The sequence below is a fragment of the Erpetoichthys calabaricus genome, chromosome 7 (genome assembly GCF_900747795.2).
Source record: "Erpetoichthys calabaricus chromosome 7, fErpCal1.3, whole genome shotgun sequence".
NCBI classification, from domain to species: domain Eukaryota; kingdom Metazoa; phylum Chordata; class Cladistia; order Polypteriformes; family Polypteridae; genus Erpetoichthys; species Erpetoichthys calabaricus.
Window position 1 is genome coordinate 16,429,861 of NC_041400.2, and position 27,488 is coordinate 16,457,348.

The window sequence follows — 27,488 nt, forward strand, 5'->3', positions numbered from 1 at the left end:
ATTATAAAACAATAAAACATGAAAACTTCCAAGAAATGGTTGAATGTAGGCACTATATCTCACTGGTCTCTGGCCACCTGGCTTTCCTTGAGCTGAGCAAAGGTAATTTTCCAGTGATAGGCCAGTTCTACCCTTCCAGCGGATGTACCTAAGCAAGAGATCCTCTTTTGTTTAGAAGTGTGTAAGCCTTTATCTCATGGTCCAGTCCTCTAAATGTCAGAGCTCATTCATTATTAAACTTGTTGTGTTCAGGCAGACAAGACTTACTGAATAAAGACAGTGAAGATAATATCGTCATTGTAAAGGGTTACGATTCACATTTGCAGCTTTGTATGGCATTGTTTATAGGGATGAGCCAAGGGCGTATTTGTGGAGTTTGCATTTAAACAGAAAGGTTCCATCAGTAAGCAGGGGGGAGAGAATTCTTGGCACAGTTACAGAAAATGCGAACCCAGCACTAATAACATATAGGAGGTACAGTAATCCCTCGCTACTTCGCGGTTCACTTTTCGCGGATTCACGACTTCGCGGATTTTATATGTAAGCATATCTAAATATATAACGCGGCTTTTTCGCTGCTTCGCAGGTTTCTGCGGACAATTCGTCTTTTTACTTCTGCTATTTGCTTCCTCAGTTGGTTTGCCCAGTTGATTTCATACAAGAGATGCTATTGGTGAATGGCTGAGAAGCTACCCAATCAGACCACGCAGTTAAGTTCCTGTGTGCTGCTGATTGGCTCAGCGACGGAGTGCTGCATTAACCAGGAAGCCTCATCTCACTCATTCAGCATTAACGTGCTCTTGCTACTGCATTCAGGGGATTATCACCTTCATCGTCATCATTTTTACTGTGCCGCATATTCATCACCATCATCGCGTCATATATAGCTACGTGTACTTCGCTATACAGTAAGTGTAAACTTATCTACCGATTTCATATTGCTTAGCAGTTTTCCCTGTTATTAATAGAGTAAAGGGTGGGTTGTAAACAATACAGGGAGGGTTTAAAAACATCCAAATACACATTAAATAATTAAATAAATATGGTGTCCCTACTTCGCGGAAATTCAGTTATCGCGGTCGGCCTTGGAACCTATCTTCCGCGATAAGTGAGGGATTACTGTATATCTATGGATTAAATGGAAATGTTTATAAAATGTCAATGTGTAAATCAGTGAGGTGAAATGATCAAAAAATAACATTTTTGACACAACAATTAAGTTAGGTGACACAGTGGTTACCACTGCTACTACAGCACTGTAGTCCTCGGTTTCAATTCTAGCCCAGTCACTGTCTCTGGAGTTTGCATATTCGCTTCATGTCTGCATGGGGTTTTCCCAATCCCCCCCAAAACTCCACAAATTAGGTTTTATTACCTGCCGACTCTACATTGATCCTAGCTGTGTGTTGGAACGTATACTGTCACTATGGCCAGGGTTGGTTCCTGTCTTGGAGCCAATGTTGCTACTGCTGAACTGGACTAAGCAAGTTTGGTAGTGGATGAAATGCTGGAAATGTTACTGTTCATGATAATTTATGCCAGACATCAAGGGACTTAAAATGAAGACATGTGGAATAGGTGCTTGCAGTCTGTCACTAAATTGATGAATAATATTTTCAGTTGAATCGTTCCATCCATTTCCTGAAAGGCTTTTCTATTTAGTGCTATGAATTTTAGATGTCTATACTGTCAGTATGACATCTGTTCTTATCACACACGTGTTTTCTATTTCTAGACTCTTTTTTTTTTTGCTTGGCCTTTGTGATGTATACAACTATGCTCCCTATTAAATAATAAAACAAACACTGATGGAAGTTTAAGGGTGAAACATTTCACAAAGAAAATAACAAGATCCATTACCCACACCTTTTTCAGCTAACAGACCTTATTTTTAAAGGATAGCTGGGTGAGAAAGGGAGACAACTCAATTTTAGAAAAGCAAGCACAATTGATTTACTGATGAGTGTCCTCTTATTTGTATTTTTTTTAATGTAAACATTCACTCAATTTCTTGGCTGTGTATTATATTTTTTTCTAGGGCAGCTAAGCAAGTTTCAACAGCTACATGTTTCCAATTTATGTAGGTGGGTGTAAGTGTTACCTTTGTGATGGACTGACACCTAATCTAGGATTAGTTCCTGCATTTCAGCAATTCTGCTTGCTCCACGCAAACTCTGAGTGGAAAAGGCAGAACTGAATGAATGAATGGACAGATATTCACACAGCGTGCACTCTAAAAATAAAGTGACCCATGCATGCTAAGTAGAAAAGGCAAATTAACAAGATACAATTAAATGTGCGCATTCTGCTTTGAGAATGACTGGGCTGAGCCTTGAACGCAGTCTCAAAGTGGGGCAACAAAACTAATGTTTAAAGTTCAGAAAAATCTGTGTTACTTTTGGACTTATGCAAAGTCAATTGTCTATGATTTGAAGAGCCATTCAGTTACAAGTTTCCAAAATAAGAGAATTTTTACATTATACTGCTGTCATTTTCATTTCTCTCAACCTCTTCACTTTCAAAGTTAAGGTCAATTTAAGTAGTATAAAATGTAAATAAAAATGATTATAGGACTGAATTTTGTTTTCTTTCTTTTCTTGTGTTGGAGTTGGAAGTTATCTGATATGACCTAATGTTCTTCCATGGGGAACATATTTCCTAAATGTGTGTGAGAGACCTGATTAGAGAAGTTTGCTTTCCTGTCTTGCTGGAAAGAACTTCCTACACACATTACAAAAAAAAAAAAAAAGTTCACCTTTAAGGCATCCGCGATGCAAGATATCTGATTTAAATTTTCAGTTAAGGGGGACTCCTCCATTATTGTGCCATTTACTTTACATAGTGAATGAAGTACTCAGATGCAAATAGTTGCTATGTACTCTGAGGTTTCTTTTGTTTCGCAAACGTAATCTGTCCTCAGGAAGTCCGTTCTGCAAGTTGCATTATATTTGTAAATGCTTTATCCTCTAGTAAGGCCTCAACTGGCAGCATATTAAATGGGGTGACTTCTTTCTTGGCCTTTCTCCGCTTCTATTTTTAACTTTCACTTTAGTCAGCAGGGTTAAGGAAGAAGATATTCTCTGCATGTTGCTGTTGTCAGAACAAGTTTATAAGGAATCAACTACTAAGCTTTCAGGGGCCAGTTGTTAGAGATTATTACCTCAGAATAATTTGTTAGATTCCTGTCCACACTGACCTCGATTCCCACTGGGAAAATACCTGTCAGTTATGGAAATGGCTGTGTTTTGATATGCCACCCAAGCTGGTCTTCAACTGGTAATGGGGAATTTGACAGGTTAATGTAACTTCAGGTGGTGGGGTTAGCGAAGTCAAACTGTTATAGAAGTTGTAAAAGTTTATGGAAGGTTTCAAAAGCTCAGCATGGTTAAACTGAGTTGCTGTATTCATCTCCTTAAATATACTGTGGCAATCCCATTACATACCCAGGTTTCGTGTATATGCATCTAATTGTGGTTAGGACAAAAAAGCTGGGACAGACAATTACTGCTGCATTTATAAATAGTCCTTCCCCAATTGCCTGCTGTGATTCTGTTTGTGGCTGCATATAAATATTGGCACTGCAAAGCCATTCACTAACACTTCACCAACAAGATTCCTCATGCTATCAAATCAAAACTACAGGACTTCCACTGTTGCTGACATTTGTTCTAGTTATAGATGAGTTTAAATTAGGGATAATTTAGCCAATGGCATACCCTTGAAATTCTAAACACAAAATTGAAAAATGAACTGCTGTTGATTCTGTTTAAAACACATTACCCTCCTTGTTACAGGTAGACAGTTTGTATGTTGTGAAAGGAGCTGGGTCTGTATTCAGTTCACGTCAATAATCACATGGAACTGGACTCAATCCCAGCAGGCCTAGACGTCTTGCAAGGATGAATCTTGAACAGGAAAGCCTTTAAATCACATGGCACATCCACACATACAGTGAATCCTGCCAGTTAACTTAATATACTTGTCTACAGAATGTGGGAGAAAACTGCAGGACTAAGAGAAATCCATGGAAACACCATAAAAATACTTACCGGGTTGAAGTACAAATTTAGACCAGCAGGTAGCAGTGCTAATCACTAAACAACCCAACTGTTTAATTATAAGTTGTGGTATTATATAGGGCATTTAATATGATCACCTTAAGGCACCTGGAAAAGTATACAAGAATACAATGCAAATGAGGAGGTTAAAAAAACACACATTTACTAAAACTGTACCAATTGCAGATCTAATTGCAGCTGCTGCTCCTCGCCAGTGGAACTCTTTACCTCATTACATAAAGGAGTCGTCTACAATTGAAATGTCCAGAACAAGATTAAAGACTCATTTTTATTCACTTGCTTTCCTAGACCTTCAGTAATACTGATGGTTTCCTCATTGTGATTATGTAATCTTACTTCTGTTTATTACTTATTTTATTTATGTTCATTTATTTTATTTCTATTTATGTTATTTATGTTAATTGTATTTTTTTTCTTTTTTATTGTAAAGCACTTTGGCCACGGCATTCCTATGTTGTTTTAAATGTACTATATAAATAAAATGACATTGACATTAAAATATAATAGATAAAAAAAGACTGAATAGGTAAGTGTCAAGTGACAGACCCTATAAAACAGTTCTAGGGAGTAGAAAGAAAACAGATGAATGAAAGTTTTGACATTAAGATAGATTTTTAAGGAACTACAGTTAATAATGATGGATTCCTGGGTTTGAATTCCACATAAGAATTCTGTCTGTGTGGATTCTGCATGTGCTTCCCGTGTTTTTCTCTCACTTATCTTAAAGATTTGCTTGTTAGGGTACTTGGCAACTGTGTGAGTGGGGATATATGTATGTGTGATCCTGCAAGGACCTGGTATCCCATCCAGGGCTAATTTCCATATTGCGCTACAGTGCTAGCGGGATGATGAACTATGAATTGAATGAATTGGATTGAAAACAAAATTGTGCTATGATAGTACAGTAGATACTCTTTTGCTCTTTACATAGACATTGGGTAATAGTTTACAGTATATAGTGAAATGCCCATAATAAATTGCTGCTAAAATTCAGTGAAGTTGGTGTTGCCTTTAACTATTAATATGTACAGTATGTATATACATTAGTAGTTCTAAATGAAACATACCTGTCTGCAATAATTTTATTTTGCATATGACTTAAGAGCTGTAGATAATCCTATGGCAATGGAAGACATAAAACTTTGCTAAAGTCTAGTATAGCTATCTATGTTTTATATGAAAACTAAAATTCTTCTCTGTATTCATAATTTGAAATGCTTCCAGGAAAAGAGACATCTGATTGTGTACATTATTGTTTTTCATGTTGCCTATTAGTCAGACATGCAATTAAGAATTTCACTTTGGTCCATGCACATGACTCTGCACACTACTACTACTACTACTACAGACAGAGCCCGAGCAGACTATTGTTTCAAAAAACAGTTCGATGAGCGAGATCTGCATGTGAGAAGATAGATTGGGCCGTGTAAAGGTTACTCTTTCTAATGCCATGGTGGGTGAATTTGTGGTACAGGTGAGTGTACTGAGAGAAGTATGTGAAAGATTGAGAGTACTGAGAGAAGTGTGTGTTGCTTCTTCTTGCACCAGTGTGGATGATATGGAACCAGAGAACTGAAGGTGTGCCTCTTAATCCTTTTTCTTCTACTCAACAGTGACTAAGATAGAGTAAGATTAATGAGACGCTGTTGTTGCGTCCTGCTGATTATGTAATTTTTAAGTTACCTAAATTTGTATAAGGTGAGGTTTTACTATAATGTAGCAAGGTTCCCTACACTTATTATGAATTAACTCAAAAAACCTGCCAATTGCAAAGACAAAATTACTCTATTGACTGCTTAATTAATTATTGAAAAGAATAATCTCTGTTTTCTTCTGAACTTTGTTCTACAGTCTTTACAAAAAAAAAAAAAAAAAAAAAGCTCAAGTCACTTCAGTACACATGTAAGTTTGTGAGCATGCCTGTGTCGATCAAACACAGCAAGCTCTGCAGTTTACTTGTGACTTTACGCTGTAGGAAGATACATAAATAAGTCAAGGTAAATAACATTCCATCTGGCTTTTATATAAGTAACATATAAAAGTTTTTAATGTAAAGACCTTCAGAAAACATAATCAAAAACAGGACTTTGCACAATACATTTGCAAGCTGTGTAAGCCCTGCTTTTTTTCTTTGAAGAACAGGTGTGGGGCAAACTGACTGGCAGGATGATGGCGAACCTCTTGCTGCATCCAAACGGTGCCGCCTTTTGCCTTTACGCCTGGTGCAGCTGCGTTGTTCTTATATGTGAGTGGACATTTCTTGCAAGGAGGGCTTCTGTTCTCTTTCTCCGATGTAGAACCCTCATCCTTATCTTAGCTCACTTCTGTTATAGCACATATTTATTTGAAAACTAACATTGTCAGATCGGGGCGAGTGTGAACGCAACTGTGAGGATAAAACTAAAAAAATGCTAACCTTTACAAGTACCATTCATTTTTTACACTGGCTGTTACAGACTCAATTCAAATGTAAGTTTTTATTGTTTAATAGTAACAATAAGAGCAACTCACTACTCAAAATGTTTATTTTGTGACGCTGCAAGGCTCGAATTGACTCAGTAGTTCTTACCGCTGTACTACCAAAGCAGTCATAACAACGAAGTAAACTAACCCAATTTCTTTTTCTTTGGTTATAGTCTTGAATAAAAGCGCACTTGTTCTGTTATATTTGTAAGTGCTTATTTGATATTTGGACTCAAGTCTGCACACATTATATACTTCATGTCAAAATTTTGTCATTATTACTGAAAAATGGGTGTCTTTTAGGTATGTGTTCAACATTTCTGTCATGCTACACTTACATAGATCTTTGTAGACACGGAACACACATGAAATAATAATAATAATGCATTTTATTATTTTATTAGTAAATCCCAAAGTGCTACATAAAAAGTTTAAACAAAGGCAAAGCAAAAATGCATGTGTTCCAAATAACGATATATTATTATTACACTATACTGCTCCCAGTATCTCATTCCCAGATGAACAAGGCTTGAGCTTGGGAGTGCTTTTTGCCATTTCTGTGGCGGTGGGAGGATGGGATTGTAGCCTGCTTGCTGCTTGCGCTTATCGACACATTTACAAAACAAAAGACACTGATGGAGTGGTGCAAACGGATTTAAGGTGGGCCAGGTTTACGAGTTTTTTCATAGGCTTTGGTAATTCTAGTGTTAACTAATGAAAACACGTAGTTGCAGGTTTGAGATTTTAGATCTTTAGCTTTTCATCATTGCTAATTCTAACATTATGAAGTTCAGCATGACACAAATAATTCCACAAGTGTAGTTTACTTTGAGGTTCCAATGCACAGGGACTCTAGTATTACTTAATATTTTTTGTAAGCCTTTAAAATCTAAATTAATGAATAAGTAGACTGAATTATTTTTCTTTAGACGACACATTGTAAAGATATGATGTAACTATGCAATTTAAGAGCAATTTTCCTCTGACACATCTCCACTACTCTGTAAATTGAAACTGAGGATGAAAATAGTGTGGTGCTGGTTAGGGAGAACAGTATCTTGGCCATAGAGATGTGTACACATTAACCACTTCTTAAGTCTTTCATTTCACTTTAGTCACTAATATGACAAATAACAGCACTCTGTACAAGGAATAGGCCCTTTTGAGTTGGTGTGACTGGCTGGTATCACATAACATTACAAAGTCATCACCATTTACTCAAAAAATTGAGGTGGTGCCAACATTTGATTTGACCTTAGAATTAGGTCATAACAGAATTCTAAAGTGGTAGTCCTAATATTCTAATGTTGGCTGTTAACTTTAGTGTAACAAGCATTCATCCAGCTTTCTACTCATCCACATGAGGTGTAAAGTTATACAAAGGGAAAATCAGAAAGTATTGAGGCTGACATATCATGAGAAACATCAGCAGAATCAAACAAATTGCATTTTTGACATAAATCCTGTGAACACAAATACATTTGTTGTAATTTTCACTTTTCTATCCACTCAAATGTTTTATCTTGCCATGGTGCAACCAACCTATTGTAGGTAGCTTGCTGTCATCCACAGCTGTATAACATGTTACATGAAAGTGAGTGTGACATTTTCTTCAGTGCATAGTTTCACGAAGAATCCTTTGCCACCCTTCCAGTGTAAGTAGGAACACTGTTATGAAGCAGAAAGATGATGATAAATAGCTTTCCTCCAAACACCCTCTTCCACTGACATCTATAAACACCAAAGCAAATTGGCATAAGATTGATTGGTTATGTGAGGCTTTTTTAGGCATGTAATCAACATGGACTACAGCACACATCATAAGAAATTATGCACATGATTTTGCCAACAAGGCTTGGATCTTGAATTTCTTTGATAGAAAAGAATCAGCATGCATAAATTGTTTTGAGGGTTACATAGTAATGCATTCTTGTTTCATCCTCCGTTATGAAAGGCTTCTTAAATTTCCTATCAGTCCTAATTTATTAGCTTAAGATTCTCCTTGGAGCTCTGGTTGTGGTGATACTTCATTTTAGGAATCACCCAAAATGTACAGACATTATGTTTAATTGCACATGAAGAATACTTTCAACAGACTCATAACTAATCCTTGCAGTATGATTCGCTCCATGCTGGCAACATTTTCTTCTGCTGTTGATGTTGAGTTTAAGTAGACCTTGAGTCAACTTCAGCAGATGACCTGCCATGATAGAATTCTGCAGCCCATCTCTTGACTATAAAATAAGAAGTGCACTGTTCCTAGTATATGTTGGTGAAAATTAATCTCTGATAGATTATTGTTAGAAATTCACTGACTGCACGATCCTTGATGTGGTGGTTTTCAGAATCCACGTTGACTTGGTTCTGAAACTAAAAATACTTGCTATAAACTATGAATTGCAGAAATCTGTAATTCAGATCTTCTAGTATTTAGGAGCTAATTTTTGGCTTATTACAAAATCTGCATCTCTGAAGACCATTTTCAGTGTCACTCTCAGATCTTTTTGCGGAGAGTGATTTTATAAAAATACCACAGAAGAATATGGACACACTACTAACCTACCCAACTATGTGATATTATTTTGCCAAAACAAAATGAAAACTTGTCCAGATTTTCATCATTTACAGTATATTCACTACAAGCTAGGACTTACATCCAAGGAACAATCGGTAAATGAGCTGATGTGGGGATAGTCAGTATAATGGTAGAATATGTTTTACATTGATGATGACGAGATCAAGATGAGCCACCCCCTGATTGTTCCCTTTTCTGTGCAGAACTAGGCTGATTACTTGCAGGCCACATTTCTTGGTTAAGGCATAGGGCCTCAAAAGCAAGCCACAGGCCTCGCTGGAATACGTACATGCATATTCCAGTAGGACTTCCATACTGTCCAGCTGTAGTATGTGAGATTGTAAGACAGTGTTACATTATTTATTAATGATTGGGATTTAGTACATTTTATTTAGAATCATAAATGTAGTTAAATGTGAGTACTGAACAGACCACATAAAGCACCTCATGTTATAACTTATTACTGTGCTTAACAATAACATACTTTTTTGTTGTAAATTTAACCGTCAAAATAATTTTATGAATATACACTTATGATTTTCAGTTATGTACTTTGTGTCATTTATTGTTGAATACAAGATTGACTTGTTTAACACTATATCGCAAATAAATTATATATTTGTTTTAACTTTGCTGTATAGGAAGGTTTAACTGTAAAATGAGGGCTTACTTCAGTAATTCTATTTATTTTGTGTTCTGTGTGTTGATAACAAAACACTTTTTTGTGGGTGTTGTATTTTTAGCTGCTCTCTCTGTACTGTAGATTAGAATTTGGGTTAACCAAAAAAAATGCTTGTAAGTGGTGATAAATCTTTCAGGAAGTGTATATACTTAGGCACTGGAATACTGTATCTTTGGAATTCTCTTGAGTTAAAGTCATCTCTTGGAACCACTGCATTCAACAGCAACAATGGTTTTTAATTTTAATGAGAAGTTTTAGGGAAACCATTCCTTTAACCTTCTGTTTCTAGAACACGAGCAGCTGTGTGAATGAGGGAGGATGTGAAGTGTCTGTCATTGAGTCATCAGTGCTGAAGCAGTCAAGGCCCCCCTGCAGATTTGCCCTCTTCAGTTACTGATGTAACAGGAATATTTTAAAAATGCATATTTGATTCATGCTTCCCATATGTAAGAAACAAATGCCATGATGGTGTTTTTATTCTGATGTAATACACTGCACTCATTTAAATTTGCATCAGAATCTGCACGCGTAAAGACATTGCAGATGTAAGGTGAAAGACAGGGCAACAGTAATAAAATTTTACCAACTGAAAAGGCTCTGCCACACATTAATTACTTATATAATGAAAGTATGCTTGATTGAAACCAATGCATCTCTGCAAAAATAATGAATTGACATTTTAAATAATGAGATCCCTTTGTCATTGTATACATTTAATGACTAAAGGAATGGAATAAGTAGTTAGGTTAGGGTTACAGAGAAAGTGTGTCCATAAGAGGACGGGTGTACAAGCATGCTTCCTGCATATGTAAAAAATACATATACTATATAGAAAACACTAACCCTGTGTAAAACATAACTGTAAATCTATACCTTAAAACAAGCCTTATCAAAAAAATCGCCACTCGATCATCTTAAGATTTATGAATATATTCTTAAAAAAATCTACTGCCCATTAGCCTCATTAATGTAAAACATTTAATATATGCCTAATATTGCAGTTTTATCAATAATCTATCTAAAAATCTTATTAGCAATCTTAAAGGGAAAAATTTAAAAATGGCTAAAAATAGGGTATGTCACAGTTCTAGATATTAAAATCAAATTTGACATTAGGGTTAAAAAACTTTTTTTAAGATCCATAACACACAGACAGACGAGCACTGCGTAATAGAGAGACAGACAGGCGGAGATATATAAATAAACAGGCACATGTACTGAAAGAAAAAAAAAGATCAACGTGCGTTGTTTCTGCAGCACTGAATGAGCTCAGGCGCTCTAACATCACCCCTCCCCCGATCTGACTCTCTAAGTAACAGCGCAAGTACAGACACAAACCAAGTGTAATCAAGAGTCCTGGTTCGATCCCCACTCACTCCTATATTTGCCGTTTTCAGTAGTAAGCTGCTCTTTTTGTTAATATTATACAGTACACACATGCACTTGATTAATAATAAATCTTAAAAATAACAGTTGTAAGGACAGTTGTTCCTGTTAATTGCAGTCTCAATTGTTAAAAAAACATTTTAAAAGGAGCATCCCACATGAAAATATAACGATCTCATTAACTGACAGTGCATACCAATTTATAAATTTTATGTCCGTTTGAGGTTAAAAAGAAAAAAAAAAAAAGCAACATTTAATCCCCAGCGGGGAATCGAACTCAGGTCTGTGAGGCGGCAGAGTTGTTGTGCTCTAAGAGGCAAATCTTAACGCGCTACGCCACAGAGGCTGTTGTACCATCCTTGAAGCTTTTGTGAAAGTGTTTATTTGATCTTTGGAACTCGGGCTTTACACATTCTATAGTTTATGCCTACTACATTTTTGTAACATTTATTACTAAAATATGACAAAGTTTCTGTTTTAATAATGTGTTTACACAGATTACTTTAGAATAACAATCTCTTATTTCCACTGTAAAACTCCACTTCACTCCCACATAATCAATCAAGGCGTGAGCTGGGAAAACTTCGCTCACGTTCTAACTCGGTGGTGGGTTGGAATAGCCGGCTGCTGGCAGCTTGTCTTTTATCAGCACATTTAGAGGACAAAGGATGCTGGCGGAGAGGTGTGAACGGATTTAAGAAGCGATTTAAGGTGGGCCGGATATACGAGTTTTTTCGTAGGCTCTGGTAATTCTAGTGTTAATGCTTTTTCTTCTTGTAATAGTGCCCAAAAGCACCTCCGCCACCATACACATGCAAAAGTAATAGTAACAATACCACCAATCCACACAAATCTCTCCTCCACTCCTCCCAGCAAGCTCTATCTGACTACCTCCCAACTCTGGCTCGCTTGCTGGGTCTCCAACAGTCCTTTATATAGTCCTTGACCCGGAAGTGCTTCTGTCCTTCCACCCAGGTGACTGGCTCGCACTTCCGGGTCAGATGGAGAAGTTGAGTTTTCTGTCATACTTCGGAACTTCTGTCCTCATGACTCGATAGTACTTCCGGGCTATGGAAAAGATATGAGTCTTCAAGTCCCCCCTCAGCGTCTCCTGGCGGTACCCATGGCATCCAGTATGGCTGAGAAGCCAAGCTCCAAATCCCATGGTGAATTGCGGGAACCTGGGGTACCTATGTGCTGCAGGGACATTGCCATCTAGCGTCTTGGGGGAGGCAGTGTCCCACCGTAGCTGCTTTCCCCCATCTTTCTCCTCTTTGGGCGTCCTGGCTGGGTTGTCCGCCACAATGGTTACCATTAGGAAGCATCACTATGGTACAGTGAAGTCTGCATGGTCTCCCTATTGGCATAGACTTCCTCCTATTGTCAAAAAACATACAATTCTCAGCCGTGGTTGAGTCTTTAAATTCACCCAGTGTTATCAAATGAGGATATGTTGGTATGTGTGCCTTAGAGCTAGTTTTCTATCTTAGCTAACCTAAAAGCATTGCTTCAGAATTGATTATTAATCATTCAGGATAGGGTAAACAAACCAATTTATTTTTGCATTTCCTTCTTCACTGAGTTGTAACATGCTTACAGCTACAGTGAAAAATCACATAATCTATAAACAAAGAAGTACAAACTAAGCCACACAGCAAAATTACTTTTATTACCATAATATAAATTAAAATTATAGTGGTGTGGAAAGTTGGCAGCAGAGGAGGGGAAAATAAATCCTCAAATCAACAGCATTCCTGGAGACAATAAACCCGAGGGGTTGTCCCCCAGGATTGGAGATAAAAGACACAACTAGAAACAGTAACAGCTTTGACGACCTAGGCAAACTGGCAGCCTATCCACTCCTGTAGTATTATATAAGAGTCTTCTAGCAGTCTAACAAGTCTAACCTATTTTATCCTTGGAGTCCAGGGTTACCAGTATCTCTGGTGTTTTTTTCCCCATGGCAGGAGTAATGGCTTGGCATATACTGTAGCAGTGACATCAAATGCCACAGCAGGATACCAAGAAAGAAACAGAACAGAGGAGGGTTAGTAACAGTTCTGATATACAGTATACATTGTACTCTAATCAGCGTATGCTTGACTAAAGAAAGAGGTCTCCAGCCTGGATTTAAGTACCGAGACTAGTGAAGCACCTGTCACACAAGCAGGCAGATATCTCCACTGTTCTTAGGTTGTGTAGCTCTAAGCTTATCTTTACACTGTTGTTTTAGTATTCTTGTTCTTCATGGACATAATGTGCAATTTGTTATGTACAAATGGATGTGTAAGTTCTGATAAATGGCCTAGGCCATATAAAGTTTTATTTGTAAGAATGGTTTTGAAAACTAGTTTGAACAAACTGAAGGCTACAAATAAAACAATTAGAATAGCCTGTGAATACCACGTTGTAATCAGTTCTGCTAGAAATAAAAATTAGCTTCTCATCTTGCATTCAATTTACCTTGGAACTCAGATGTCAGAGCTGGGAATGACGTCACACCCGAGCTGACTGCTCTCCAGTAAAACAATATGGTCTCTTCCAGGAAAACCGTTGTTGTGCTTGCCCCTTTGGCATGCAGGCAACTACTGAATAATGCATTACGTGGTATTTTGCGTATTCAAACATGGCAGCAACATGTCCACAGATAGAAGTTAGACAGTACTGTGTATATGACTAACTTAATGAGACACCAATAGTGATAATAAACAAAAGTGATAATAAATAGTGTAATACTACAGCTTTCACTAAAGTTTGCAGCGTACATCACCATTTTGGACTGAAATCATGATCTGAAGTTGGACAACCTTGGACATGACAGACAAGCCCCGAGTTGTAAATCTAACTTAATGGGGCGTTCTAGTTGAAAATTCTGACTAGGAACTCTGAAATTCCAACTTCCCACTTTAAATGGAAAGCAGCATAAAATAAACAGGGCTACTATACTCTATATGTAGGAATGCAGGTTTTAAATAGTATTGTGATGTGTATTTTAAAAAACAGTTTAGCGTCAAATGTAACTTCTAAGTGCTGTGCTGATTCTATAAAACTAATGCTTAATTCTACCATGTGAAAATATCTAAAGTCTAAAAAGTGACAGGACCTTTTTGCTTTTTGTATTATTTTTCAAACATCTGTTTTCAAGTGTTCATTGTGTTCAAGCAAGTAGTCCTTGTCTATCACTATAGACAATTCCTGTCACAATTAATTAAAAGCATCACTGAGATGCCATTTCTAATACCATTCTCAAATCAGCCTAATTTATTTCAGAATTGCACTGGATCCTAGTTTTGCAGTACTGGTTACAAACATTGAAGGGCCCAGTCATGTGCACACACACATTCAGACAAAGTCAACATGGAGTCACCAGTTAATCTAAGCTGCAAATCTTTAGGGGAGTGGCAGGAAAACCAGGGTATCCAGATGGAGATCCACAAACTCATGGGGAGAATGTGCTAACTTCACATGGACAGTGACCTGGTGCAGGATTCAAGCACAGTTTGCTGGGCCTGGGAAGTAGCAGTCTTTAAGTTATTCTATACCTAATTCTTTTTCTGATCTTTTAATTAGTATAATATTATTTTAAGAAATTCCAGGATCTTTCTTTTAAGTAGAAATGTTGTATTGAAATGTTTGTGTGTTGCATTTAAAGACCCATCCATACTCCTAACCTCCTTAGTTCAATACAGAATCACAGAGATGCGAAGCCTATCCTGATATCTAGCAGGTGCAAAGCAAGAACCGAACCAATCCTAAATGCAAAGCCAGGCTGTCATGGGGTACACTCAAATCAGCTAAGAGGAGGCAAAGCTAAAATTGCACTATGGTGACATCCCACATTTTTAATTCTGAAAACAGTAAGCTTATTTGTGTTGAGATGGCCTTATTTATTTACAGTATATGTCCTTGTTATAAGTCTGTATCTGTTGTAGTTAGAATTTTTAAAATAAAGTTGGCATGGTTTTCCACATATGAGAACACATTATTTCCTTATTGCTCTACGCAAATATAAAAGCAGTCATTTATTAGTCAGGTAATAGGGTAATAAATCTTAAAGGTTAACACCAGAGATTTCCTCCCAAGAGTTGCATTTGAGGATATACAGGCAAGCCAGTCCCTTAATAATCAACTCACTTCATTGTGGAGTGTTTTAAAATGTGTGCATCCCATAAGGATGTTAAACATTGCTTTTTGCAGTTGACATGTAGTTTTCTGTCAATAGAAAATGAGTAAAAAATATACAGTTGTTTTATATCAAAATATTTAACAGATTGTAAAATATTATGTGTAAAGTGGAATACCAGTTCAGTTTACCATTTTCAAGCATAAGAAACACCCACACTCAGTCATAACAATTCCACATAACTATTTAATAAATAAAACAGGACTGATGCTCTGTCGGAAGTTGATTCCTGTCTTGTGCTAGATGCTGAAGGAATAGGCTCAGTGCCCCCATGACCCTTAACTGAATTAAGCCTGTTAGAGAAAGAATGTCATAGGGAGGTTCAGAAAATGGGTGGTTAGATGAACATTTCTCAGAGTGGAGAAAGACTTAATTATCACATTAGATAATTTAAGAAAAATTACCAAAGGAAAGGATTGGCTGTCTGAAGGACAGACCTTTATCCTTTTATTCATGTACTACAAGTCTTATTGCCAGTGTACACTGTATGTCAGACCTCTGCTTCTTCCGTAATACCATCACATTTTAATTTTGTTGTCTCCAATATGATTATGATAAAAGCACAGCCCATCCATCCATTCAGTTTCTAACCCACTTATTCAGATCACGGTCATTGGGTATCCAATGTCTATTCATCCCTATATAAGTTGCTAGTTCATTTCAGGGCCTACTCACATTATCATTCTTGCACTGGGCCAGTTGTGTTATCTGTGTGCATGCTGGAGTGAAGACCCTCCCTTCATTCATTGGAACAGCATATTTTGACCGTGGAGCTCTATCTCAATATTCTGTTAAGAGTGTTTTTTTCTTTCTTTTTAAAATTTACTTCCTTTTTAGGCATTCTGGTGTCTATTCAGACCATAGCGTGTGTGTGTATATATATTTATTTATCTATCAATTTATTTATTTAAGAGCTTCTGTTAAAAGCCAGATATCCCCTAAGGACAAATAAAGTTCTATCTATCTGTGTAATACATGAAAAAGTTGCATAGGACTGGTTCAGTGAGCAGTACACTGAAACCAAGAAGCCCTTCTGTCAGTACCCTCGAGGATGTCACTGACATTGCGAATTGTATGGAAAAGAAGTCCTCATAAATCAACATGGTGATTATCATAACAGGCATATGTGTCACGAAGGTCTTGTTCATGATCTGGAGTCTACTTTTACATGTGTCACCTATTATAACTATAGTGTATATATATATATGTATATATATTTTTAATATTGTTTTTACCTTGCTCCTTGTAACAGCACCAGCATAAATTCATACCTGATCTGACGCGTTTTCAAATAATATTGCATTAGTGCGATGATGTTTTCACATATATATTGTCTCTTTCTTTCAGGTGTGTAATAGAAACCACAGCATAGAGAGAAGTGTGTACATTGTAACAGGTACACACGTTGTAAATGTAGAAAGGACGATCCTTGCGTGTGTGTGAACTGTTAACATTTGAATCTGATGATTGCATATAGCGCTGAAGTTACTGCTCTGTACTATTCTTTCCTCTGCATGTCCTGGAGTACAAAAGAAACAGCATACAGCAACATGTGGGAACTGGCAAGATCGGGGAAAAAAAACACGTGGTCACTAATTACAAACTGCAAGATGTTATGCGAATGAATATGAATAATATGAATAATGTTATGCAATGTTATGCATACTACTTCAGTGTGAGCAGGAACACTCAATAAAACTGAATAAAAAAAATCAAGTGACGATGAGATACGAAGAAGGCAGATTCGCTAGCGTTTGTGTGTCAGCTTTAATCCCTCCAGATGAGAGAATGTCCAGTTCCATTGTCTCAAAACACCACTCACATCTCCAGTTATTCCCAGTTTCAAATAAAAACTAACAGCGTCATATCTCTGGGTTTGGGGCCATAGTATGTATCGTGATTGTGATTTAGAGAGAATAAAAGTGAAAAAAAACAGTAACTTTTACAAGTCCTATAAATGCATACCGTGTGTTACAGATGCAAACCAAATGTATGTGTGTACTGTATAATATTAACAATAAGAGCAGCTCACTACTGACAACAGCAAATATAGGAGAGAGTTGGGATCGAACCGGGGACTCTTAATTACAAGTCAGCCAATTTTACCGCTACGCCATGGAAGCTGTTGTCTTTTCCTTGAACCTTTTGTGAAAGTGTTTACTTGATCTTTGGACTTCAGGCTTCATACATTATATAGTTTATTCCTACATTTTGTCATTTACAACTATAATATGAAAAACGTTTCTGTTTTAAAAATGTGTTTACACAGATTACATGAAATGCGTGTGTTCCAAAATCTATTATTTCTACTCTAAAACTCCACTTCACTCCCAGATAATCAATCAAGGCATGAGCTGGGAGAAGTTCGTGCATGTTCTAAGTCGGTGGGGGGATGGAATAGCCAGCTGCTTGCAGCTTGTCGTTATCTGCACATTTAGAGGACAAAAGACACTGGCGGAGAGGTGCGAACGGATTTAAAGTGGGCTGGATCTATGAGTTTTTTCGTAGGCTCTGGTAATTCTACTGTTAAAGTGAAGGGGTACTCCCATCGATCAACAAGCAGTCTGATTTGGTAATTTTTTTTTTCCAGACATGATTGTAAACCGGCTTATACAATGTGATATTTTCATGATCCTTTGAGCTCACTATTTAAACTGGATTGTTTGAACTGTTAAAAACTGGAGTTAAGTATTGTAAATGAGTGTAGTTGATTCAAGCCAGTGCCTTCAAGCCACATCTCAGCGACTCTAAGATCATTAAACCAGAAATGAGGCCTTCTGTACTAATCCTGTGGTCTCTCCCCATAGAAATAAAAATCTTAAAAAAAGTAAATAAATAAAAAATAACTTGTCTAGACCAAGAAAGCTCTGTAGACGTACCCACCTAAACAGAGGTTCTTCTGTGTTACTGTACTCTTAATAAGGAAAGGCGATGTTTGTCCACAGGTGGGTGTATCACTGGAAAGAGGGAGCCTTGTGCTGCATCTTAACTACTAAACATTGTAAGAAACAGCTCCATTTATAACATAAATGCTGTTTTTTCTGTTGTAAAAATGAATTACTACAGATATCACAGTTGTTAATGTCTCGGTATTTCTGAAGCATTAAGAAGGCTGAATTTTTGTGTTTGTACAGCAATGGATACATGATACAGAAACATTAGGTTTGAAAATTAGCAATATGAAAATTAAAACTGCAAAGTGTAAAGCTGCACATGCTGTAGTATATGAATCAAATAAGTTTTAAAAGCCCTGTGGCATGTTGTAGGAGGCAGTCTACATTATGAAGAGTTAAAATGAAAACCCCTGACCATGGAATTGAGGAAAATTTAAGAAGGGTAACTCAATTTATGTACAAATTTCTTGAACTTGAAAGCAAGACCCAACCTTAAAGAGGGCACCAGTATATCTGAAGAGTACCTACACCCACATTCACTCAAACTGGCAATTAAAAGACACCAATCAACATAGCCTAAACTATAAAATCAGATTTAAAAATGAATGACTATATGCATTAAATTGGGTAAGCATTTAGAACAAGCCAAAAAACAGAAATGTATCACAATTCATATTAAAATAAAGGTCTCCACCTTGCTTCCAACGCTTCTGGGATAGTATCTGACTTCTATGGACCCTAAACTGAGCTAAGCAGTAAAAAGGAAAAATCAAAATTTGCCATGTAAAATTTTATTGTTTATTAAGAAATGCTCAAAGGTTTGAAACACAAAAGAAGTGAGAAATTAGAATTTGCCTCATTCTTGAGATGTACAATTTGTTTTGAATTAGTAAGAGAGATTTGCTACAATAACTGGGTAACCGTTTAGCTCAGGTACTGAAAAAAAATAATCTACCACTTATTTACTATTATGTAACAAGACCTTGACAAACACTTCTTTGGGTCTTCATAACAATTGTATCGCATCAGTAAAATGGTTACTCATCTCTGTAATGTGACCTACTAACAAAACTTCACTTTGTAGTAGATTGAGGTGCTTAATTGAGACACATTTCTCTTGATATTTCATATTTAGTATAAGGCATATGAATAATTTTTATTAACAAGTAATTTTACCATCATGTCAATATGCCACACAGTAGAATGATGTATAAACTACTTATGTTTCTTAGATGTTATGAAGACCAAGAGAAGCCTTTGTTAAGGTCTTGGTTGCAGTACCTAAAATAAAGTGTGACGAGGAATTATAATACAATTAGCACCAACATTGAACAATATATTTACAGTGGTTATAGAAAAGAATTTACTTAATAAACACATTTCAGACATTATTACCCATGGGAAAGGTACTTAACGCTAGAATCCCTGGAGTCTATGAAAAACATCGTAATGCCGGGCCACCTGAAATTTCTTCGCACCTCTTCATCAGAATCTTTGTTTTGTAAATGTGTCAATCAGCACAATCAGCAAGCAGCCTGCTTTCCCATCCCTCCCACCGACGCAGCTGAAGTTCTCCCAGCTCAAGTCTGTTTATCTGGGTGTGCAGTTCCTAGAATTGTATTAGGTCAGGTAGGGGAGCATGCACTGGTACAGGGTAAATAATGTATCGTTTTTGGGAATACATTCACCTCATGTGTATTCTGTGTCTACAATGATCTGGGTAAATGTCGGATGACAGGAAATGCAAGGCAAGAAATGTCAATGTCAATTTATGTTGAACACATAACTAAAACATGTTATTATAATAACATTATTATGTTATAATAATAATTGACACAATGCTGACCTGAATTGTAGAATGTGTGAAGACTGAAGTCTAAATATCAGATAAACACTTTCACAAAAGGTATAGCAAAACAAGAGCGCTTTTATTCAAGAATATACAGTAAGCAAAGAAAAGGAAATCATTCAATTTACATGTTGCTGTCAATGAGTAAAAAAAACCTGGTGTAGAGGTAAGAACTGCTGCCTTGTAATCAAGAGCTTGTAGGTTTGAGCCCCAGTACTCCCCGTTTTGAGTAGTGAGCTGCTATTATTATTACTGTTATGCAATAAAAACATACATTTGATTTGAGTCTGTAACACCCGGTGTACATTTTTGCTACCTGAAAAAGTTAGTGTTTTATTTATTTATTTTTATTCAGTTTTATTCTCTCAGTCACATTCACGTGGCACAACGAACTTGCCTCCCTGAGTTTATGGTGTTTATCTCCATTTTTTTCAAAAGCAGCGATGACCACAGCTGGGGCCTCATGTATAACGCCGTGCGTAGAACTCACACTATAACATGGCGTAAGCACAAAAGCGGGATTGTGCGTACGCACAGAAAAATCCAGATGCAGGAATCTGTGCGCACGCATACTTTCACGTTCTTCTACTACATAAATCCCGATTTGCGTGAAAAGTAATGCACGTGCACGCGCCTTCTGTCCCGCCCCAACTCCTCCCAGAATTACGCCGCTTTGAATATGCAAATCAATATAAATAGCCTTCTGTGAAAAGACGATGGGAAAAGCACGGGAGAAAATATAAGAATTTCAGCGAATACCAAGTGGAGGCAAAGGAAAAACGTACTATTTGTTGGTTTAAACAGTGGTATAATCAACAAAAGGAAGCTGATCGAGTGACAGTGTCGGAGAAACTCGAAGGCTCAACTTCACAAAGTCGCACAGTGCCCGAAATAAAAAAGAAATCACATATCAAAGTCGCTGTGAAAAGGCGAGTCGTAGCCCACCGTCTGAGTGTCATATGAAAGCGTATTAGGGTACAAACAAAAAACATAGGCACACAGTGGGAAAAAAGCACGAAATGTCAACTTTAATCTCGAAATTTCCACTTTAATCACGTTGTTTATTTTGCCATTAAAGTAGAACATCATAAACTTCATCTTAAAATCGTTTATTTTACTAGTTTCTCAAGTAGCATGTTAAATGCTTTTTTCTGTGTTTGATCTTCTATGTGCTCTATGTGTGTGAATCACTACGTGCTTCCGTTCTTTCTCTTTCTCCGACAGGGCACAGAATGCATTACATTCGACATATTACAGCTCTCTGAATAATTAAAATACTGAGATGTATACGTGATATCATTTTCATGATGATAGGAATGAAAGCATGTTATTAAACATGGGAACACGGTGGTGCAGTGATTGTTCATAGCTCACGCAAGAGGCTTGCTGCACCATGTGTGACCTTCAATTAAATAAATTATTACAGAAGTACTGTCTCTTTCAAACCTCCAATTCCTGTCCATACTTTTCTTTCTCCAATCGCCACACAATCAGCTCTATAATAGACGTTAAGCCATTTGTAAGCTTAGAATGCCGATTCTTCAAAACTTTTAAGGAACATTGAAATATCTTCGTAGTACATGTTTAATTATTCTATTCGTCTATCCTTCCAGTGTCGCGTCAGCACCAGCAAGAATACAGCGCAAGGCAGGAGCTATCCTTGAACCAGCTATACGCTGCGGCACCGTGTCCTCACATGTTTATTTATTAACAATACAGATTATTTAAATGAAGTTAAAGTTTTATCTGTATACTGTAAGCAACATATTTTGCTGCATTTCATCTTAAAAATGATATTGTCATCATACGCGCTTTATAAAGTAGCGCAGGTTGTGCAATATTATAACTGTAGTGCAAGTTTACAGTGAGGTGATTGAGTGCGTTTATAGTTCTTGGGATGAAACTGTTTCTGAAACGCAAGGTCCGTACAGGAAAGGCTTTGACGCTTTTTGCCGTAGTTGAGGTAATGTGTACTTGAAACTATATACCGATCATTCTCTTTCCGATCATCTGCTGCTGTGATTCACACTCAGATACAGTGATATAAATACTCCGAGTGGTGCAGTGAGAGTAATATGGAAAAAGATGATCCGCAGTGGCAACCCTTAACGGGAGCAGCAAAAAGAAGAACAAGATGCAGTGAGCGTAACAACGCTAAAGCAGTTATGGTATTTGGAATACTATGGCTATTCCCTGGCCCATTATATTGCAGCAGGTTAATTACAATCAGATGCATTACACTAATAAACAATATGCAGTTAATTTCAGTGTATTTATAAAGCCGCGTCAGGAATGTGGAGCTAAGAAAGAAAGGATGAGCACACAGGAACAGTAGTTTGACCATTCTGTGGACCATTATATTGTTACAGGTTAATTACAATCAGATGCATTAAATTTATGAACGATATGCGGTTAATTTCAGTGTATTTGACAAAGCTGCCGCCGTGGATGTGGATCTAAGAAAGAGTAACCACATAGGAACAGTAGCACTGCTTTGACGCTGGGTGCCGCCAGTCTGCAAAACCGAGCGGAGAAATTGCGTACGCCAAGGTATGAGTTACCGTGAAAATGTGCGTGGCTTTACGCCAAGTTTAGGTTTTATACATCGCGATTTGAGCGTGGAAAGGTTCGTACGCAACATTTCTGTGCGTACGCACCGTTTATACATGAGGCCCCTGGTGTTGTGGTTGATGCCTGGTCAGAACTATTTGTTGTACCAACAATGAAAGATACGATGCCCCATGACCCTTATCAGAGTATCATGCGGCATTTGCACTTTGACAACAAAGACACCTGTGCAGAACGTGTGAAAAACGACAGATTTGCTGTGATCTTGGACATCTGGCAACATTTTGTTGAGAACTGTGTTCTGAGTTACAAACCAGGGCAATGTATTACTGTTGATGAGCAACTGTTTCCAACTCAGGTCCATTTTTCCTTTCTTGCAATACATCTTAACCAAGCCTGATAAATTTGGCATAAAATTTTGATTGCGGCAGATCTGGAGACAAAGTACATGAGCAATGCCACTCTTTCCACGACTGTGGTGATAAAGCTTATGGAGCCGTCCATGCTCAGCAGCCATCAAATTAAACTGAACTGGAGAGATTTTGTATGGAAGAATAGTCAAAAATACCTCCATCCAGAATCCAGACCCTCATCAAAGGCTATAGGAGGCGTCTAGAGGCTGTTAGATTTGCAAAAGGAGGCTCAACTAAGTATTGATGGAATACCTCTTTTGGGGTGCCCAAATTTATGCACCTGTCTAATTTTGTTGTGATGCATATTGCATATTTTCTGTTAATCCAATAAACTTAATGTCACTGCAGAAATACTACTGTTTCCATAAGGCATGTCATATATTAAAAGGAAGTTGCTGCTTTGAAAGCTCAGCCAATAATAAACAAAAATCCAAAGAATTAAGAGGGGTTCCCATACTTTTTCATATGAATGTAAATGATTTTAGCACAAGGCCAGAACATGAAAAATGTGAAGGGGTCTGAATACTTTCATAATCCTTTGTTTATTCCTGAATTGCACCCAGTATTATGTAGATATTGTATAAGGAAGGAGTGTGATGTGGCATCTCAATATAAATCCATAAAAAAGAAGAAAATTGTGTATATTTCCGTTTTTTTTATGGGGTTAACGCTCAGTTTTCCTGTTGATTTTTAGGATCTCTAAGCCCGTATTTCCTTCTGTTAGATTAATTTAAAATTAAATTTAGCAAAATAGCCTGTTTTGCCACATAACAAGAAAAAGACAAACTTGAGTGTGCATGGTGTATACCTCATAAGCCTGGGCAAGTGCAGCAGTAAAGAAAGAGGAGAACTGCCACAGTCAGCTTTTTAGTCTGCTGGAATGAGAAACTACGCTGGCTGTAAATCTGTTTCTATTGATTTTCAGACTTTTCTGCTGTCTACCGATTTAAAGAATGGGAACAAGATTAAGGACCATGGCTTCTGATGGTTATGTTTTTAATTATGTCTGTGTTTAGTGATCGTCGGCTTATCACCCAGAGGTGCCCCAAAAGCACATCAGAGCAATCAGAGAACCACATTAGAAATTGCTTTTATGTTTTCTCTGAACAACAGAGCTGAAGGGAGATTACGTGACTGGCTTAATGTGCACACACAAGCATACAAACCCTCAAGCACACACACTCACCAGGCAGAAGAGAATTATAATAACATGTAATATGCAATTAAGATAATGATCTATTTTACGGTACTGGCAAGTGTGAGTTGGAGGATGAGAGGGTACTTGTAATGCACAAGTGGGTGGAGGTGGTCCTTTTTTGTTACATTTCCTTTCTGCTTCTGGTGTTATCTTACTTAATTCATTTTCTTGTTGTTGCTTATTACTCATATAGGCAAAGTGGGGCATAAAGTCATAACATAATTCATAGTTTCTGTGTGTGCTCGCCTCCCTTTGAGAACCACTTCACTAAACCCTATTTCTGAAGTCATCGTCCCATACGTGGTTATTATTTTGTTTTTGCTTTTAGAACATTTGCTTAAATATGTGTTTAATTAACTCTAACCAAATGCACATGTTTCTGTCAAATAAGGAAATGGCTTTTACTCTTTTCCTAATCCTTTTTCTTCCCCTAATTGGAAAGAAGCATTATGCTGTGCATAACAATTTAATTATTATCTTCATCTTTATTGGCACAAAACCGTGCTCTGTTTATCTAAAGAAGTTACAACTGAGATCTTGCCCAGAAATGGAGATTTTTATCTTTTGTAAGAGAATCTGGTAATGTAATATTTTTAGGTGACATTTATGCTTTTGAGGGTGCTGCAATAAGTGTCACAATTGTTTATTATTTCCAATTCCAGATTAAAGTTTTATTGATTTTCATCCTGTTGTATTAAAAAGGAAAAGAAAGTTGAAGTATGGACAGTTGACAGTTTATGTTTGATATTGAATTTTGTGGCTCATTCCTCAATAATGGGGATATGAATCCAATATACAGTTTTTGTAAAAAAGTCTATACACCCCTGTTAAAATGGCAGGTTTTTGTGTTGTAAAAATGAAACCAAGACAAACCATGCTAAAATAGTTTACACCTATACAAAAATGTTGGGAAATAAAATGTCAATAACAAAAATTTTTAAAAACCCGATTGCATAATTCTATACACTCCTTTATAGTTAAGGATGTGACAGTTTTCAGAATCAACCAATCACATTGAACCTAATGTTAAATAGTACCATACTTCTGCTGTCCATTAAATGAACTAATTGCCTCTAAGTAAAGTTCAGCTGATCCTTTTCTGACATCTTCTTGGTTGCATCCTACAGCAAAAGCTGGAGTCCACAAAGAACTTTCAAATTTTTTTTTTTTTTTTTAAGATATCAGTCAGGAGAGGGGTACAAAAGAATATCCACGGATTTAGAAATACCACACAGTACAGTGAAGACAATCATCAACAAATGGATAAAATATGACACTATCAAGTACAGAACATCCCTCCAAAACCAATAAGAAGACACGGAAATAAACTGGCCAGGGTGGCTGTCAAGAGACCTACAGCAACATTTAAGGAACTGCAAAACTTTTTGACAAACAGTAGTTGCTCCATACATGTGATAACAATCACCCATAAGGGGTAGATAGCAAGTTGGAGGCATTTTCTTGCAAAGAAAAACATCCAAAGTCAAGTAAAATTTTCAAAAAGGTACATCCAGTCTTCCAAAATTATGTGGAAAATGTGTTATGGTCTGATAAAACTAAGGCTGAACTTTTTGGCCATCTTTCCAAAAGATATTTTTGGTGCAGAAGCAACACAGCACATTACCAAAACAATACCATATTCACAATGAAGCATGGTGGCAGCAGCATCAATGCTTTGGGGCTGTTTTTCTAGATAGAGGCTTTCCTGAATAGCCCCAAATACCAGTTGATTTTGCCGCAAAACTTTCAGGCATCTGGTAGGAAGCTAAAGATGAAGAGGAATTTCACTTTTCAGCACAGCAACCATCCACATCAAAATCAAGAAAAGGAATGTCATAAACAAAAGAAGGTCAACATTCTGGAATAGCCTATCCTCAGCCCAGTCCTGAATCCAACTAAAAATTTGCATGGAGACCTGAAGAGGGCTGTGCACCTAAGACTCCCTTGGAATTTGACAGATCTAGAACATTTTCACAAGGAAGGGAAAATAATGATAAGGCAAGATATACCAAGCTACTAGACAGACTGTGTAATGGTGTAATAAAATCAAAAGGGACTTCAACAAAATATTAGTTTCGGGGTGTGCATACTTATGGAACCAGGTTTTTGAAAGATTTTGAATTTAATTTTTTTCCCTAGACAGTTTATGAAGGGTGAGTGCCAGTAACAAGAAATGTAGTAGCTGTAGAGGATACTGCTTCATATACATTTTGGGAAGGAAGCACTCCTCTTCATAAATTTCAAGGAATAATATTTATGAATGGAGTTGAGACTTTGAACCATTGTTTCACAAAAGAGAGTGTTTTTAGTCTAACATCTTCTGGTGATTTTAATTTTTGTTTTTCCTTTTGGGAGACTCAGGTCAACACTGAGGTACAGTGTGCAGTTTCATAGATTGCTTTTGAAGCACACTACTGAAGCAGTGTCTCTACTTTAGTCACTTTCTTAGACACATTTAATTCAACTAAAGGTTATCGGGACTGAAATCTGTCCTGGTAGCATTTGGCACAAAATCAGAAATAGCTCTGGACAAGAGTGCCAGTCCATCACAAGGCCCATTTCCACGCATACCCCAAATGCTTCCTTTACACAGACTAGAATAATGACACAACAGTATCAGGTATAGTATACAGTAGTTTGCTACCCTGCTTCATCTTTCAGGCTTTACTTTTGGACTTTTTTCTTCATTTATTATGTGTAATGTTATGACTGTTATCATACACTAGCCAACCCGCGGCGTAGCATACCATACCATAATCAGGCCGCTTTTTTAATGATTTTTAAGCACAGGGAAAAAATGAACATTTGAAAAATCCGTAATTTAATAAACCACGAAGAAAAGTAACATTGTAACAATGCACGGCACGAACCAACATACAATTGTCCGTGACTGAAAACTAGAGGACCGCCGTCGCGCCTTCTCCTCCCAGAGAGAGGGACGGGGGTGGACGGCACTTGGGCGCAGAGGGCGGAACGTTAGGAGAGGGGAAGGACGCCCATTCCGCCCCCTCCGTCATGCTAGTCTGCTGATTTCTTGTTCAGTACGCATTGCCTGCTCATGTGCCCACCCCCAACTCGTCACCTGAGTCGTTTTCGTCTTTGCACAGTCCACATGCACCTCTGAGCCACGTAGACTTTTCATTGTTCTTTGCGGTTCTGGCTGCTTTTCTATATATAATCCACCAAGTCACCCGACCA

General features: G+C 37.3%; 1 protein-coding gene across 2 annotated transcripts in view; it reads left to right on the forward strand.

Moving 5' to 3' along the window:
• The window catches only part of il11ra (interleukin 11 receptor, alpha), a 193,397-nt gene that overhangs the window by 80,849 nt on the left and 85,060 nt on the right, over positions 1–27,488 (forward strand). The window contains exon 1 of one of the 2 annotated variants that reach the window (XM_051929811.1): positions 13,176–13,232. The exons of the other annotated variant lie outside the window; for it this stretch is intronic. Coding sequence (XP_051785771.1) covers positions 13,191–13,232 — 42 coding nt within the window. The 5' untranslated portion in view covers positions 13,176–13,190. Of the gene's footprint in view, positions 1–13,175; positions 13,233–27,488 lie in introns of those variants that run through there. 2 annotated transcript variants of the gene reach the window in all.